Source organism: Ornithodoros turicata, chromosome 3 (genome assembly GCF_037126465.1).
Source record: "Ornithodoros turicata isolate Travis chromosome 3, ASM3712646v1, whole genome shotgun sequence".
Taxonomy (NCBI): domain Eukaryota; kingdom Metazoa; phylum Arthropoda; class Arachnida; order Ixodida; family Argasidae; genus Ornithodoros; species Ornithodoros turicata.
Window position 1 is genome coordinate 75864941 of NC_088203.1, and position 17844 is coordinate 75882784.

Here is a 17844-nt window from a genome sequence, read left to right on the forward strand (position 1 = left end):
AATTTATGTGCGAAAGAAATCACAATTAACGCTTTCGTTCTCGCTCTGGTTCTCAAGAAGTGCGACGATGCAGAGAGGCCTCGGATTGGCCTCCTCAAAGTATCTCCCGCGATGATTGGTCAAATCGTTTGGAGAGACTAATGACAGTCCGCTCCGCACTCTCGGCTTCCTCGGGAAGGAGAGGGAGAGGAGAAAGCGCGCAGTTGCATTTTTTAAATATCGATCATAAATCACGAGCAACGCAACCGATGAATCCCGTTCCTTTTGTGTTGGTGTCAAGGTAACGCCATCTTTCATTCCGCGGGGAGAAACTTTTGCACTTTAGTGCCCCTTTAAAAGAGGTGTCAACTGGAAAGTTTAAGAAGGGCCTTGAGAAGGACCGAGGTTTCAACGCTATAAAAAGATCGTGGCTGTGCTGATGGTGAAAGTGTAGTCCTATAAAAAGGTAACTTCACCGCATAACACGCTAATGGACAACCGTTGAACCGTTGAAGGATACCGTTATCAATCCTCATTTATGCAAGGCGAGGGGCGCACACCTTTTTGCGACAATTGCACAAATATCACAAAAAGGCGCACGCCTCCGGTTTTCAACAAACCTGCAGAGGAGAGAACGATGTTACTGGGGTCTGCGGTTGGCAAGAGGAGCGTGTTATGCGGGCAAGTTATGTTTTAAGAGTGCAACGAGGTACGATTTGTGTGGCCTTTTAGACCGGATAAGTGGAAGGAAGCTGTGGGCGAGAACGACTGCTGCCATTAATTTTCGTCGAGAGTAGTAATTGGGATATCTCCGTCTTGATATCCAATTACATCCATTTATGAGGAAAAATACAATTTTAGACTAATGTTTCAAAACACAGTCAAAATACACTTCACCATGCAGTAACGAGACAACATGGGTTATCTCTGATAATTTTTCGTGCAATAGATGTGTTATTACGAATTACAAATGTAAAAATAAGCTGGGGAAATCGGTAATGTACTTGGAGTAGATTTAAACTTAAGAATAAGTCTTCTCAGCATCACACGCTCTGCGCCGAACGGTACATTTATCGCTTCTGATTTAGTGAGACAGCGAGGCGTACGCGTTTTTGTGGCAATTAACGTACCAAGTTGCCACAAAAGGAGGTACGCCTCCTATTTTCAACAAACCTACAAAGAGAACGATAACGTTCAGAATGATGGTTCGTTCCGAGCGTGTTATCCCGTGAAGTTCTGACCTTTAGAGGCCGACAACGGCAAGCCCTTTCACCATCACCATCACCACCACCACCTCTGACCTTTAGAGCGCATCAATGTTTGTTATAACGATAATTACCGAATAATGATCGCAATAATGACCCAATGAATAAAACGACTCGGAACAAACTCTCTTATTCGCGCCAACAAGCACACAAACAAGAAAGTGAAACAGCAAACAAACAAGCTCCACGTGCGACAGCCCCAAACAGGAGAAGCAACGGAAGAACTGCGAAACGACCAAACAAACACGCACATAAAAATGACCCATCACTCCGCCTCCTCCTTTTTCTTCTTCGCACAAACTAGTGACGACACCAATTCCTCGCCTCCCCGTTGGCGGATGATCCTCTGCGCCTGACTGGCGGAAAGAGACCGCCAATAGGATCAATACGGGACGGTGATGGGGAAGAGTATGGGAGCGCGCGCGCTCACCCCGTTCCCCCGAAGAGCGAACGCGCTTTTGAAAAAAGATAGTTTTGTCTGTGTTGAGGTTCTCGGCAAGCGCATGCCGCACACGAGGCCTATGTCGCCCGCAAAGGAGACGACCACGGCCACGCCGACAACGGGCCGTGCTGCGGGCAGGCCCGCAGGCCATGCCTATTCCATTGACGCCATTTTGGGCCTGGGCTCGTGCAAACCACCGACCGAGTGTCGAAGCGCGTCGCCGGTCAACAGTGGCAGTGAGAGCGGTTCTGAAACAGGAAGTAATGGTGAGTTACTTTTGATACAGTTAGGTGCCAATTCGAGTTATCGCCGCTGCCGTCTGCATTTTCGACGATTGCCATAGTTCGATCTTTCGACGAATTCTGTCTCGGAAGACCAGAGGCGAAAGTGATCACTGTTAAAACAGAACTTCACCACGTAGCACGCTGAAGGCCAACCATTGCACAGAAGGATACCGCTTATCACACCTGATTTTTGTAAAGCACGATGATAATTGCTAATTGAAAGCGATATGATAATTGTTACAAAACGGCGTACGCCCCTCGTTTTTAACGAATCAGCGGAGAGAACGACGTGATTCGGGATGGCGATTGTCTAGGATCGCCAGTTACATAGCTCAGTAACACGTCTGTAACGTTGACAGTGAGAAAATTCCCTCGGAATGGTAATGCAATGACCTACTGAGGTAAAATATCCGGCGTTTCGGAACACTGAAAATACCGATGTTGAAATGTGAAACCGCAAATGATAACGGGGAAAGGATAAAGGCACAGCTGCGTTTACGGTTGCGCTTACGCGTTGCGTCCGCTGACAGCGAATCATTGCAATGGAACATCCCTGCGGATGGAACGAAGGTACACGTAAGACGCTGAACGTGCAGCCGTAAACGCAGTAACGTGAATCAGCATTTAGACTATATCTAAATTACAACCGAGCATGAACCCGGCCCCTGAGTATGTCCAGTCAGCGACCTACAACAAAAAATAAAAAACAAAACGAGGCATACGACCATGCCACCACACAGATTTACTGTGATCGTCACTCGAAAGCACTGTAAAATAACACATTCCAACAAACAACATTCCGTCTGCAGAAATGAACTTGTGCGCGTGCGAATCTACACGGTGCATAGTAAACTGAGATTCAAAAAGTGTTAAGCACAGTGCTAAACAAAATCCGATGCACATGAAGGTCAGGTTTCCCTCATTCACACTTGGTTGGTTACGTGCAATCTTATCCCTTATATTCATAGTGATGGGGTCATGTGTACCAATTCACCAATGAAGGCTGCTCAACAATTCAATTCAATTATGCAATTAAAACCAGTTGCATACGAGACTCTAATGCCGCTGTCGTATTACACCAAATTAATAGTAATGATAAATCTGACTCTGCACTCCCATTCGCACATCCGGATCACAGCTAACTAAGGTTTAGGCAAAATATTTTAAAATCTCTTACATCAATATAACGTCCTAAATGGAAGTGTTTCAACGGTAAAGTATAGGCAGACAGCGGGATACATAGTGAACCAGAAACATACATCATCCTCATCATCACAATTATCATCGTCATCTTCAGCTCTCGCGCAAGATCGATCCTGATATGTATTTTTCGCTGTCACACTTTAGGGGATAAAACATATCTTGCAACCCGTCCTGCTCTCATCATCCGATACTGAACTAGAGATAAAATAAAAATGTATTCCTGCATCGCATCCACCCATGCGCGAATCCAGAGTGATCTCACTTCACCGCGACACTGTTGTAGCCCAGAGTCATTTAACACTCATTCAACAGAGTCATTCAACGCCCAAAAGAACGTGACATTTTTCTTGACTGCGCACGTTTGCGAGATTACTATACTGGTTCAAATACGTACCGACCGTTCTTCATCATTAAAAGCACGTAAGAATGACAAAAAAAAAAGAAACGACATGATGTTTACCGCTTGAGGAAGCGGGATGACGAGAACATAATAAATAAATTATATAGTTATTGTTTCTTCTGTCAAAGCAGGAGTACGTGACAATTTTGTTGAAGCTTAGGTTACGGATCACTGTTTGCCAGCCTAATATTTCAGCATACTGCCTGGTGTCGCGACAATGGACTTACGTACTCGTGCATGATTTGTCTGCAGGCAAGTGGTACGCCACAGAGCACTTTAGAAAATCGGAAGGTACCTGGGTTCGAATCCCGATGTCGGCTGTGCTGTCTGGTTTTTTTCCTGGGTTTTCCTCAGACGCTTTCAGATATATGTCGGCACAGTTCCCTTAGAAGTCGGCCCAGGACGCACATTCCCTTAAGGCGTCAGTCGTGACGTTGCCCACCTAGGTGAGGCCGACAACGGCGAGCCCTTTCATCATCATCACCACCACCACCAGCACTATAGAAATCAAATGTTCAAATATTCTTCGATGGCCAATAACGACGCACATCGAAAAATTTGTGAAAGAAAATGGGAAGCAGACAATCAATTGTGGTGTAATTGAGCTAGGAAAGGGTCAACCGAAATTGTCACTTTCAATTATATCTATAGCTTGAAATACATAAAACAGTAACAACAATAATAGATGCTGACGATGAGATGGGGTGTTTCAACGATGAGGTGAAGTACATGAAGCGGAACGAAGCACCAATAGAAAGCAAGTAAAATATTTGATCTCAAGCTTTGGTGCGGAGTTCGCAATTAAATATATTATAGGTGTTTTATTGGGTATTTCGTTCTTCATTTATTTGAAGTTCCCTTGTTGCTCTTGACTGACCGGTAAGCTTCTTACTCCAGCAACCTATATCTATAGCTGTGAGGTTAACGTTTCTTATCTGTATTTAGTACCTTATTTTATTGTATTTAGTATGTATTGTATTTTATTGCATTCTTAGTTGTACGTATTTACTTAATTAAGTTTAATTTCATGTTACTTGTACATTAGCATATACAGGGTGTCCCAGAAAACGTGTCATTGAATTATAATAAAAAAACTACACCACCTAGAGTCATGTCGTCAATGGTATTTGTTCTTACTGGGTTTTTGCCACCTCCTTATGTGAATGTCCTGTAACGTAAGTTTAATTATGTAAATTTTTGCGAGCTTAAGTCGGAAATTTGCCTAGTAAAGGTCACTTTTTTACCCCACCAATGTGAAGAGCGTGTCTAATTTAGTGAAATTAATGATAATTGGCAGGGATATTCAGGAGCTATCCCAACGGAAAAAATAGCCGAACATCATGCTCTACGAAGGTCGCACAGAATAGCGCACGATGAATTTTTCCGCGCAATCTTTGTCAGTCCGACGAAAGGAGGTTGGAAACCCAGCCCTCCCCGACGTCGCAGAAAGAGATAAAACAGGCACGGCTTATCACGTTCGACTTTTCGCTGGGATAATGCTTTCCCTCTCCCAATTTTAGGAACAGTTACTTTTTCTACTATCACTCTGTGGGCTGGCTTCGGAACCTCCTTTCGTCACACTGAGAGCGATTGCGCTCAAAACGTCATCGCGCGCTATGGTCCGGTGCCCCGAAAATCATGATATTCGGCTATTTTTTCCGGTGGGATAGCTCGTGAATATCACTGTGAATTATCGTGGATTTGAGTGAATTTGGCACGCTCTTTATATTGGTGGGGTAAAAGAGTGACCTTTACTTGGCAAATTTCCGAGTTCAGTTCGCAAATATTTACATAATTAAACTTGGAGTACATGACATTCACATTAGGAGGTGGCAAAAACCTAATAAGAACAAATGCTGTTGACCGCATGATTCTAGGCGACGTAGTTTTTTAATTATAATTCAATAACACGTTTTCTGGGACACCCTGTATATAGCCCCTTCCACATTCACAGATGACGCCCTATTGAACTTTATTTTTTCTTTACGAGATATAATTGTCGAAGCGAGTTCCTTTTTACTCTGTTTCGCAGTTTCCGCTTCATGATAAATTGACTGCGCGTACAGATCCGACGTAGCCGAATTTTGCTTTTGTTGTTTTGTCCCGCGCGCGTATTTAAAGTCATCGCGGTATGGCGTAAGAAATAATTTAAAATTGTTGCACGAACCTTTCTTTTCGAATATTAAAACGTCACGTCAAAACAAACAAACAAAAGCAAAGCCTCATGAACTGATGATATTCCCAAATCATCTCCTTTTGTATGAATAAACATATCCCCCCCCCCCCAAATCAATATTGGTATAGCTTTTTTTTTTTTCTTGTGTTTCAAGCTGATTTCTTCGCCGGAGTGTATGGGTTACGACAGTGCAAGACTGCTCCAATTTAACTGGCGGCTGATTATACTGTCGCGCTGATATAATTAAATTCAGTCCCTCATTACTTTTTCTTCATTTCATGCGTTTTAAAGTAGCATGTTGAAAAAAGTTAGTTTCCAGTTGACGTTTGAGTTTGAGTTAGAGTTTGGCTATAGAAAAAAAAAACGGAGATATTCAATTCCTCACCTGACGAATTCTGCTACTCCCAGGAAAAAAGGAAATGAAATGAATGAAAGGAGAAGACGTCGTTGAAGTTGACGTCGTCTTGTTCAAATCAGAAGTAACCGTATCATTACCGTGTTATAGCTCACAAACATGCTTTGTTTTGCGCCAGTTACGTTTGTACGGCATATTGTGAGTCTTTCGAATCAGAAACAAATTATAGAAAGTAAATGTACGAGTGAAAGATTACGCGCGCTTTTCAACTGCACACCCCACGAAGAACGTATATTTTGAGCTTAGGATCAGCTCTGTCGAAGACTGCGGGAACCAGCGGAATGGCCGAGCGGGTTAAGGCGTCCTGCTCGTTGGTTGTAGCCAAGGTCGTGCTGAAGACTGGGAGGTGGAGGGTTCGAATCCTACCACCGTCTGTGTGCTGTCGGTGTTCCCTGGGGTTTGCGAAGTATTTCCAGACAAATGTCGACACAATTCCCCCTAAAGTCGGCCCAGGATGCATACTAACCCCCCTCTTCCCCCGCTCCTCCCTGCTGTCCTCTCTCCAGCTGCTCACATCTGTACACCGCTCATAGCCATAGTTGCTTCGCGGCGCTAACACGGAATATAAAAAAAGACTGCGGGATAGACTACTAACTTTGTGCGTGTCAATTCGACATGATCACAATGCAGCATCCTTCTTTCCAGGGAAAGCTATCAAACTCACTGCACGGTAATGCAAAGAAGCATGTCCTGCAACCCTGCGACTTTGCGGAAGTTATCACTTATGGTGTGAACAGGCCACGAATACCTTTACTCTTTACACCATTATGAACCGGATTTAGACGACTATAGGAAAAGTAACACCACAAATTGTCCCATGCGGCACACTCGCGTACAGGGACACGGACGAGCACGTCCACATCCAGTGTGCTGTCCACGAACGACAACCGGTCTTGTTTGCGTTTGGTCTATATAGACAAATAAGTTACAGTAAGTGTTCAGAGTTCGAGAGCGCTACTTGGTTCATGGTCAACTAATGGTTACAGCGCTTGACCGTAGAAACTTCGGGACATTTCTTTACTGATGCATAACTAGCATCTCGTCTTTCATCGTGTCATTTATCGGTGTTAACGCCGGTGCAGTATATGTTTGGGTGTATCACACACCAATTGGACATTACTGCGTTTTCACTTTGGTATGACACCTCGCTTATTTGCAAGCAGCAAATTATACCCATGAACGTAGAGCAGCAGGTCCCACTTAGTAGCAGTAGCGATAGCAGTGTTATGGACGACGTCTAATGTTTAAGCGGCCTGATCAATAGTACAGGTTCACTCGTAACGAAAATGGTGTTCTGTTGGACACGTACTGAATGGTCTCGAAAAGGGCTGCAGGACGATTAGGACGCGTTACGTCCGTGCCTGCTGAGGTCGAATTGTTTCGACCAAGAAGATAATATTGCACACGCCTGCAAATGGAAATGTGACGTCGCCCAGTGACAAACATGAATGATTACTCCTTGGAAAGCATTTCTTTGGTCAAAACTGTGTGTGTAAAAGAACACATTTCAAACTTATTTCTCAAAATCTGCACACTAATTATGTTATCTTTTTTTTTTCTTTTTATTCTTACGATTATTGGAAACAAGCTGGACCATCTTTTTGGTCCGACTGCATTCATTAGCACCGTATCATAACCACTTCGTTTTTTGACGGGATTGCAATGATCAGTATACAAAAAGATACTACTGGCGACTCATGTATTTCAGTATGATTCTAACTGCGGGTTTACTGCGTCATTCTTGATTCGTAATCACCACCTAAATTACTCGTCTGATGCGCCGCTACCATTTGTACTGATTTGTTGAAAACGGGAGGCATACGCCTTTTTTATGACAATTATGAACAGCATACGTGTCGCAAAAAAGGCGTACGCCTCCCGTTTTCAACAAATCAGGGCAGATAACGATATCATTCGAGATGATGGTTGGCTAGGAGCGTGCTATGCGGTGAAGATCATTTTTAAGAATGTATGCCAATCGATAGCCATCTTGTAGTATAATCTGCAGTTTACATTATTTTATGGACGCACATACTTTGCATTTAAAAGGTCATTGACTGATTTTGGCATTAGCGAGGTATTCGTCTGTATGTTATACGTGCAGAAGCCGTAAGGTTTCATCTTCCAGAGAGCTGTGGATCATGAGATAAGCAAGAAAAGCGACCGGCATGTTCACATCTGGTTCCTGTTTTACAACCACGTACACTCTTAAAAACTGACTTCACCACATAGCACGCTGAAGGCCAACCATTGTACAGACAGAGTAATACCTGTAAATCTTGATTTGTGGAAAGCGCGGGGAGTACGCCTTTTTGTGAGCATTAACATTTCTGCATAAGTGTCACGAAAAGGCGTACGCCTTCCGTTTTCAACAAATCAGGGAGAGAACGATCTCATAGTGAAGTTCATTTTTAATAGTGGAGCATCAGCTACACACTCTAAAAACAGAGGGGGGGGGGGGGTCTAGGTAGCTTGCCGTTGTTGGCGGCAAGTGTGCATCGTCACGACTATAGCCAAAGAAAAAAAGAAAAGTGGGAGAGGGGAGTTGAGGACTTCAAAGTGATGCAGAGGCAGGATGACCGATACTGATGGGACGGAGGCACACTGTAGGTGAGAGGTGCACTAGAGTGGTCTTTCCGCTAGGCCCCTTTCTTGAAGAAAGCGCACGAGGCCGCGAGATTTGAAAGTCGTCTAAACAGTCTAAAGACAGGACTTCACCGCATAGCACGTAGTGCGCCAATAACAGCTGCGAACGATACGGTTATCGCTTTTGATTCGAGGACAGAGGGAGGCATACGCCTTTTTGTGGCAATTACCATATATCCAAATTGCCACAAAAAGGCGTACTCCTCCCTCTCTCCTCGAATCAGAAGCGATAACCCTATCATTCGCGGCAATGGTTGGCGCACAGCGTGCTATGCGGTGAAACTCTGTTTTTAGTGTGTACCGCTCCCTGATGTACGTGACACCAGTGTGCAACAGAGATAAAGGAGTTGAAGATTGCTTTAAGATATGATAAAACGGAACCAGCATATCCTCGAGTTTGGGGTGAAGACAATAGGGCTATACACAAACGTAGAATACAGGAAAATTGTCCTGTTCTCAAACACGTACGTATCATTAGTACCGAACTCAAAATACCTTCTCTTGAATAATTTTGCTAGTATTTTAGTGTCCTACTCAGAAATCGTTATAGGTATGTATCGTAGTAGGTATCGTTACATCGTTAATAGGTATTTCTGCTTTATTTCAAATACTTTTTCCATATTTTCTACTCGATACTCTAATATATTTTCGTTTGTGTCTGTTCTATTTACATGTTCGGCCTTATTACAAGTTACCCTTATTATCCTTATCCTTATTTTCATGTTATTTTTCGTCTTCCATTCAATAGATAAGGGCAACAACTTATTGACAAAGTAGGGTATTTTTCAAAGAATTTAAGAAATTGAAAGCGATCATCCTATAACTACTATGCCACAGGAGCTGGTATATTTTACGTGTCTGTGTGTCCCAGACTTGTTGGTATCTTGAGCACCATACTCCAATCTTGTTATCAAAGTTATCTCTACTGTATTTCAAATACTTTTTAAGTACCTTCTATCCAATACTCTAATCACTTCCTATTTGTCTGTTTCTTTTCGCTGCATGTTCAGTTTCAACACGAGGTACACATTTACTTCCATGGTCTTTTTCTTCTTTTCAATGCATTCTGAACAAGGACAACAATTTATTCAACAACGATATTATTTTTTCAAAGAACGAGAGGATTGCTGTGGTGGTGGTGGTGGTAATGGTGAAAGGGCTTGCCGTTGTCGGCCTCACAGAGGTGGGCAACGCCACGACTGACTGGCCCTGAGGGAATGTGCGTCCTGGGCCGACTTCTAAGGGAGCAGTGTCGACATATGTCGAAAGCGTCTGAGGAGAGAGGAAGGCTTTGAAATACAACACCTATACAACGAGCCAATAATGTCTCTGAACCAACCATCTCTAATGTTTATGAATGTCTATGAAAAAGTAAAAACAGTAACTAGTTTCATGGCCAACTATTTCTACTGTATCTAAAGTACATACTTCCTTCAGCATTCAATATCGTCTTTTGAATATCGTGTTTTGAACGTTATGAGCAACTTTCGCATGGAAATCGATTGCTCGGCAAAACCAGAAAAAAACAACCACAGAAAAACAAAAACAAAAAAAAAACACGAAAGCTCCTGAAAGCGATGCTACGGCAGCCACATCCCCGGGAACTAAATTCAACTGTCTACGAATGAAAACGAAATATCTTGCACGGTGAGTCGATTTCCACAGTAATGAAAAATATATAACAGCGTTTACATATTTTTCATTTTTTCTGTTATACCGGTTTGTTTGTTTGATTGGTTGGTTTCCTTTTTTTTTTTTTTGCCTTTTTTACTGCCGCTTTCATGGCGCACGGAAACTACCAGCAAGAGATTACACAAAAAACGCAACAACAGATCACATACACGCCGTAACCAGATTTCGGACGCAAATTTCGGCACTGCACTCTTAGAAATGAACTGTGGAGAAGAGTGTGGATGCCTACTTCTAGCTCAGCGGACATTCTTTTCCTTCTGACTAGCTCTTTCCTTCTGACTAGGTCTAGCTTACTAGTAAGACGCAAAAAGTAGAGAACAAGTTGTGGCTTCCGTTGGTCAAAAAGCTTCATCTAAGCGGGGGCTGCGAAAAAAATAACTCGTAATAACTATTCACACCAAGTAGGCTACCACTGATTGATCATTGCAAGGGCTTCTACAGTCAAAGGGAAAAATGGAGTTATATTACTCCTTTTGGGGAGTAGCTGCATTGCCACAGCAATTTAGTCGCTGTGGGACTAAATGAGCGGTAGTGTAGGGGGGGATGTTTATTCACACAAAAGGAGATGTCAGCCAGGCAAGTGCCGGCTTGCTACTCCTTAAAAAAAACAGGTACGGGAGAAGCCGCGATGGCAACGATGTGCTGTGGGCGGTGAGGCTTGCCACCTGTGCTTCAGAGGGTGGTCATCATTTCGGTGGCCTTGAGGTACTCGAAGAGTGCCTTGGTAACATCCCGTTGCCCAGGGCGCGGGACAGGCACGAGGAGTGTAGCGAGCGAGAGGGGGTGGTGGCCCAAGGCTTGGAGGCTTCGGGCGGCACGGGGCGCCGAGAACGTCGGGCACGTTAGCAGGAGGTGGGCTACGTCAGCGATGGCGCCGCAGGCATCGCAGTTTGAGTTGCCGCGTCTGCCCATCTTGTGCAGGAGTGACGGAGTGTAGGCGAAGTTAAGGCGGAGGCGATGAAGGAGGGTTTCCTCGGCCCTGGTAAGGTGTTTTGTGGGGTAAAGTTGCATCGCGGAGTCGATGGCTCGAAGAAAGGTGTTGCATCGAATAGCGTCTGCAATGAAGTGGCGGGTTTCAGAGGCAGACCATCGACGGATTTGAAGTGTAGGGACTATTTGCAGTACTTGGGAGTACATTTCAGGGTATATAGGGTACAAAAATGGGGAGTAATCGCAATCTAGAGTGGCCCAAAAGTTCAATTGCTCGTTAAAAGCTAAAAGTTAAATTGCGGAAGTCTTCGTGACACCGAAAGGCTTGTTTATGTTTACCCGTGAATGCCATGTATAAACTTAGTTACATTTTCACACGGTAACTTAACTCCTAACGAGTTCTTTTTGACGGGTAACTTCTCGATCTATGTTCGGGATGATGGTTGCATAGGGGCGTGCTATGTGGTGAAACACATTTTTAAGAGTGTAAGAGCGTGTTATGCAGTGAAGTTCCGTTTTAAGAATGAAGCGTCGCTCCACGTACACGTCTGCAGTACGAAGAACAAGCCGACGATCTAGCTGGCAAGACAGATTTCCGGCCCGTCCGTCGGAAGCTAATCCGCTCCGAGCGCCTAGGCTATAATCGTAACTGACAGGCGGCCTGTCTGAAACGGACGTTCTTCGCAGCCAGAAGAAGCCACGGACAACGTAATTGGATTATCGCCCGATTGCTCCAAAAATACCGCCCACATCATCCGGTTGGCACCACTGTAAGCCCTGCATGTACTGCGGGGAAGTGTAACGAACGTCTCGCCATTTGCAGTAGTAGAAGCGTATACGAAGAGGGGAGTCAAGTCCTGTAGATCACATAAACAAAATACAGAAACCGACACTGAAGATTTTAGTTTAAGTTTAATTTGTACAAGCTTTCGCGTGGAGGTCCACGCTTCCTCAGGTACCTGAGGAAGCGTGGACCTCCACGCGAAAGCTTGTACAAATTAAACTTAAACTAAAATCTTCAGTGTCGGTTTCTGTCATTTGCAGTAGTCAAATACATCGCGGGAGTCTAGCTCTTTGAGGGATACGGAGAGTAGAGTACGGTTCGGGAAGGTTCTTAGTGTGGGCAATGGAGAAGAATGTGCTCTAGATCTCCAACAGCATCGCAGTGGCTGCAGTGGGGAGAGGCAACTTGTCTCAAGCGGTAGCACCACTGTGCTGTGAAGGCCACGTCGAGGCGCATTCGATGAACTAAAGCGGCATCTTGACGACACACACACACACACACACACATACATTTGATGGTGATGGGGTGGGCGATTCACCGCCGCTGAGGCGGTGAATCCTATTTCGCGGTGGGAGAGGATGAAGGGATGATGATGGGGGCTTTCAAAGAGCCGTCGCCAGACCGGTGGAGCACAAGTACTCCGCCAGAAGACGAAGGCCCTGCGTCTTGACGAGAGATATGTGCAGGCATGCGGAAAGCGAGCGCTTGATCAACTCTGCTCAGCAAAGTGCCTCCTATAGCTTACTCACCAAGCAATGCCAGATGCGATTTAAAGATGAAAGTCACTGAAAAGGTTAACCAGCTGTAGGACTCGAACCCACATCTTCTGGATTACCGGTACAGGGCTCTACCAATTGAGCTAAACTAACACGCCTCATCAGCGACTTCCAGGGTGCGCCATCTGAAGAGACAAACCAGCCTCTCTCTCTCTCTCTCTCTCTCTCTGGGGCTTTGTATGTATTTCTCCCTTCTATGTTGTTCCAGTCTCAGAACATTAGTTCTTTCATGTTCAACAGATGCGATTTCCAACGCAGTTTACCATTTCTTAAATACGCGCGTGGCCGCGCGCATCTTTTATTTCGTATCCTAGAATATATTCTCGTTCTTTTGAATCAATCTCTACAATACTGTATTCAATATCCTCTAAGAAGGGCTTCGGTGATATATGCTCCATATATTCGATAGGCCGCTTATTTATTGCCCCGCGGATATAATTACTCGAAAGCTTTACATTCCAAAGAGCGTCTCGTTGACAGCTCCCCGTGACGGGACGCCGGCCTGGCGGATCGCTAAAATTAATTTATCTAACACCTTATCGTTATATCAGCCCCGTTTCCCACTATACTGTGTACACCCACCCATGACATACCGCAACACTCTTTCCCCCGGTATCCCCTGCCCCATACAGAGCGGCCGGTCACACGGCCATCAATTATTCATGGGAGAAGCATTGACAGAACTCTATATCGGCGTGAGACCCCCTCGAATTCTTTTATCGCCGAATTTCACCGAACGACCGGACGGGCAATTAAACCTGAAATCCCCCATGACCCCATACAGGGTCGGCCCCCTTAGGAAAACAATTTAATCCTCCGCTACAGGGCAGTAGCTACCCGTTGAATACGGCCTTATTAAGTGAGGAACAAAAGCCTCCCCCTACACCGTCACGTGACACGGCCACGTGACCCGCGTACATGGTGAATGGAGAAAGGAAGCCGCTTTACTGAGCACATAATACGAGGGCGATGAAATCCTGTCGTTAAAAGCCAGTCCGATTCATGGCGGAAGTTCGAGGAGGTTAATGAGACATCTTCACTTCTTTTATTGAGTTCAATGTTTCAGGTTTGTCAATAAGGAACGCACAACAAGCAGATGGTTGACGGTTGATGGTCAACATCATCAACAAGCAGTTGATGGTTGATGATGCGCTCAATGCTTTGCAGCAAAAAGACGTTTCTGTCCTTACTAAGACCTTTCGTAAATACTCTTCATGGAAACAGTATTATTATTTTATTTTATTTTACAAGAACCACGCAGCTTTGAAGTGATAGCCTCCTACTGGCGATTTCAGTGCTGCCTGCGTATACCGTTTGCACATCCTGGGCCCTTCAAAAGTAACTTCTCTGCATGACACGATCCTCCAACCCTCATCCCGAATGACGTCGTTCTTCCCCCGGTGTGTCGAAAACTGGAGGTGTACGCCTTTTTGTGTCATTTGTGCTGTATCGTTAATTGTCAGAAAAAGGCGCGTACGCCCCGCGCTTTCCACAAATCAGGAGTGATAGCGGCACAATTCTGTGCCATAGTTGGCCTTCAATGTGCCATGTGACAAATGGACCTTTACTGCCATTGGAAAGAGGGAATAGCCCTACAGTTGAAATATGGGAGTGGTCGAGAAAGCCAGACAGCAGCGGGAATCGAACCTGGCGCCTCTCGATTGTCGGTTCGTGTGTTTCAGTCTCGGAACGGTTACTATCCATCATATGGCCCTACAAGTTTCGTTTTCGCTGACCCTTGCCACTCTATTTGATTATCCTCTCTCGTGGCCAAGAGAGGAGAAATCGAAACAACTTAGATACTTCCCCCTCCTTTCTCATAACAAAGTTCCCATAGTTCAAAGCGGCCGCTATGTTCTCTGGGAAGCCGTCTGTTCGTCCCACTCAGTATTCGAAAGTACAGAAAGTACATAGACCACGTTTCTTTTGACAGTTCCTTCTTTGTTTTCTGCTTTCGTAATTTTTCGGTGCGTAAGACGCGATGTCGCACCACCGCACCGCGGCCCAGTCCACACCATCCACAGCAGATCGCCAATTATACAACTACATAAGACGTCACACATTCACCCCCTCCCCACTCAGTCGAAAAGAAAATAAATTTAAAAAAAGAATCTCAACTAACAATCGCGTTTCCCAGAGCGACATAATCCCCCTAGCGTTCGGTATGAGGCTAAATTCGCATAGTCACCACCCTGCGCCCATATTGATGAAGAGCTCGGATAACCGTCCGTTCACTCGGCCTGTTTCTAAAGCTTATGGAGAGCACCGGCCGAAGATTAACCCCCGTTGGCCGCCCCCCGAAGACGATACCGCCCCCCTCTTTTACATTAAAAAAAGCACGAAGTCGTGCAGGGATGAATTCGCTCCCGGTGGGAACGCAAACATTTCCACAAGAACCTTTGTGTCGTCCGTCCTGTGACGTGGGGTCTCACAGAAGGTTCCGGCCAACAATGCCCTGTTTGCTCAGCAGCTTATCGAGAGCAGCGCCGCCGGTGGAGAGCGCTAATAAAACGGGATTGTGTCGCCCGAGCGACCGCCATATTGGGGCTGGCACGCGAGAGGGCGCCATCTTAGAGGATGACCCCGTTACGCAATAAGTGTTTCCGGGTCCGCGAGTCGGCAAGGAGGTTGCACTTCAGTAGGTAGGAATGATGGCAGGTACCGTTATTTAGGGAGAAATGTACGGTTGTGTTGACTGGAATTGAATGTACGTATAGCATATATAGAATACGTTAGAAAGGATCTCGACGTTTCGTACAATATTTCTGAATTGTGCAGGGCGTAAGTAATTAAGAATGAAACTCGAAATGTCAGTTTAACTCAACGAAGAAAAATAATAATAATAAATAATAATATGGAGTCGCTTTACGGGTAGATTCTTATTACGGTGACTTCCGTAACCTACGGAAGCTCTCAGCCCCAACGTATCTGATTAATTTCGCGCTATTTTCCTTGGCAAGGCGGGAACTGAGGAGTTCAAAGGTAGTGAACGTTAGGTCGTCCGTTTTGCACGTATATGTGGTGCACTTGTTCAACGGCTTCGGATGTTCCGCATAGGCAGATAACCACATCGCCAAGCATCTGTGAACAATCCATAAGTACTTGCAGATATTTATAGTAGCTGCGTGTGCGCGTGCACCTTGTCTCATTACTGTGCGCTTTGTGCGCCATGCGCCAAACACACCCTTCTACTAACTCTAATGCCAGAGAGACTATGGCGCCGTCCGTCTCACGAAAATTCGGCTTTCCTTTTAAAAACTGCAGACTCAAACGAAAGCAATGGACCAGCCGACGACAACCCCAACAAATGTGTATAAAGCGTCCACTCACAATGGCCACTTAGCGCCATTCAAACTCAAACGGAGGGGGCGCCACCGGCTCGATTATCACCATCGTCATCACCCTCGTCTGCTTCCGCTGCTAGCAGAAAGAGAGACATTTAAAAATAGTAAATAAAAATAACGAACGCACCACTACGGCACACAGACCGCACCTCAAAAGATGGCCAAAGAAGACCTGTCGTCTGTTTTTCTACACTAAACGGAAAACAGGGCGGCCGTTCTCTCGGCAGACGATCAAAGCAGACGACAAGCGGTAAAGCGCGCGAAGCAGACGACAAAACAGCGACCATCGTCGACGGGGAGAAGGCGCGCGATAGAGTCGGAAGGGAGAGAAGGCCCTACAGAGAGAAAGAGAGATAGAGAAGAAAAAAAGAAAGAACAGCAACCGTTGCGGGAGTGCTAATCGAGATCTGTGAAGTGCTCCAATTCAAACGAGCCCGCTGTGCTGACGCCTACGACAACCAAAATTGGTGTTATTTAGCTGTGAGGAAAATTATTTGCGGCGTAGTGCATCAATACAAACCCTTCATAAAATATGTCTGCCAGGAGTGGTACAACCTTCTTACACAGTTTTTTTTTCTTTTTGTGTATGTGTGTGCCCTATGATTGGAGGGTTTCTTTCATACTGACAATGAGGGGACCCGAGACAGAGAAAAATTAACAGATAACAATTTCTCATAAATTGTTGTCTCATTGTCAGTATGATCCATCTCGTCTGCGCCCTTCCACTGTTATCTATTATTCCACACAAGTTCTACGACCTACTACCGTGTGGACCGGAACATACAGGCTAACCTCCCAACTTCTCAATTGTGGAAAAATTATTATACTGTATACAAAATACGTATACTGCAGCCGACTTCTAGTCATTTTTGCAAGAACACTCTTAGAAATGAACTTCACCGCATAGCACGCTCCTAGCCAACCATCATCTCGCGTTATTTGTTTAAAACGGGAGGCGTACGCCTTTTTGTGATAATTATGAATAGCATAAGTGTCACAAAAAAGGCGTGCGATTCCCGTTTTAAAAAAATCAGGGCAGATAACGATATCATTCGAGATGATGGTTGGGTAGGAGCGTGCTATGCGGTGAAGTTCATTTCTAAGAGTGCAACTTAAAAATAAGAGTAGAGCACCAGAACAAAAAGTGGCTAAAATCAGTGGTGCCTTCCACCATTGCTGCACGACTGTTGTACTTTTTCTGCCAATTATCAGCATATAAGACGAGTGTCGGCATTTCGCTGTGCATTTTAAAGGGACAGCCTTATGGGGCCACGTGACCAAAAATTTACCTCAAACAATGGTCCTATAAAGCTAGAGCCTTTAAACGCGTTTGGGAAAACGCCCGAAGATGTAGTCAGTCTTTTTTTCAAAGTTTCGAAAGAGCGTTGAGTGATGTGAGGACTCCTTACGGTCGAATGCGTCTTGGAGGGATGTATCTTCCATAATGTGGAAACCTGCACAGTACATTGTAATGGAAATAACTGGAACACTATGGGACATGCACCCCT

At 45.0% G+C, this 17844-nt stretch overlaps 1 protein-coding gene across 2 annotated transcripts in view; it reads left to right on the forward strand.

Moving 5' to 3' along the window:
- Positions 1-1741: 1741 nt before the first annotated feature.
- Positions 1742-17844, forward strand: part of LOC135387359 (retina and anterior neural fold homeobox protein 2-like) — a 31897-nt gene continuing 15794 nt past the window's right edge. For both annotated transcript variants that reach the window (XM_064616587.1, XM_064616588.1), the window contains exon 1: positions 1742-1952. In XM_064616587.1, the coding sequence (XP_064472657.1) occupies positions 1748-1952 (205 nt within the window). In that variant the 5' untranslated portion in view covers positions 1742-1747. The remainder of the gene's footprint in view (positions 1953-17844) is intronic.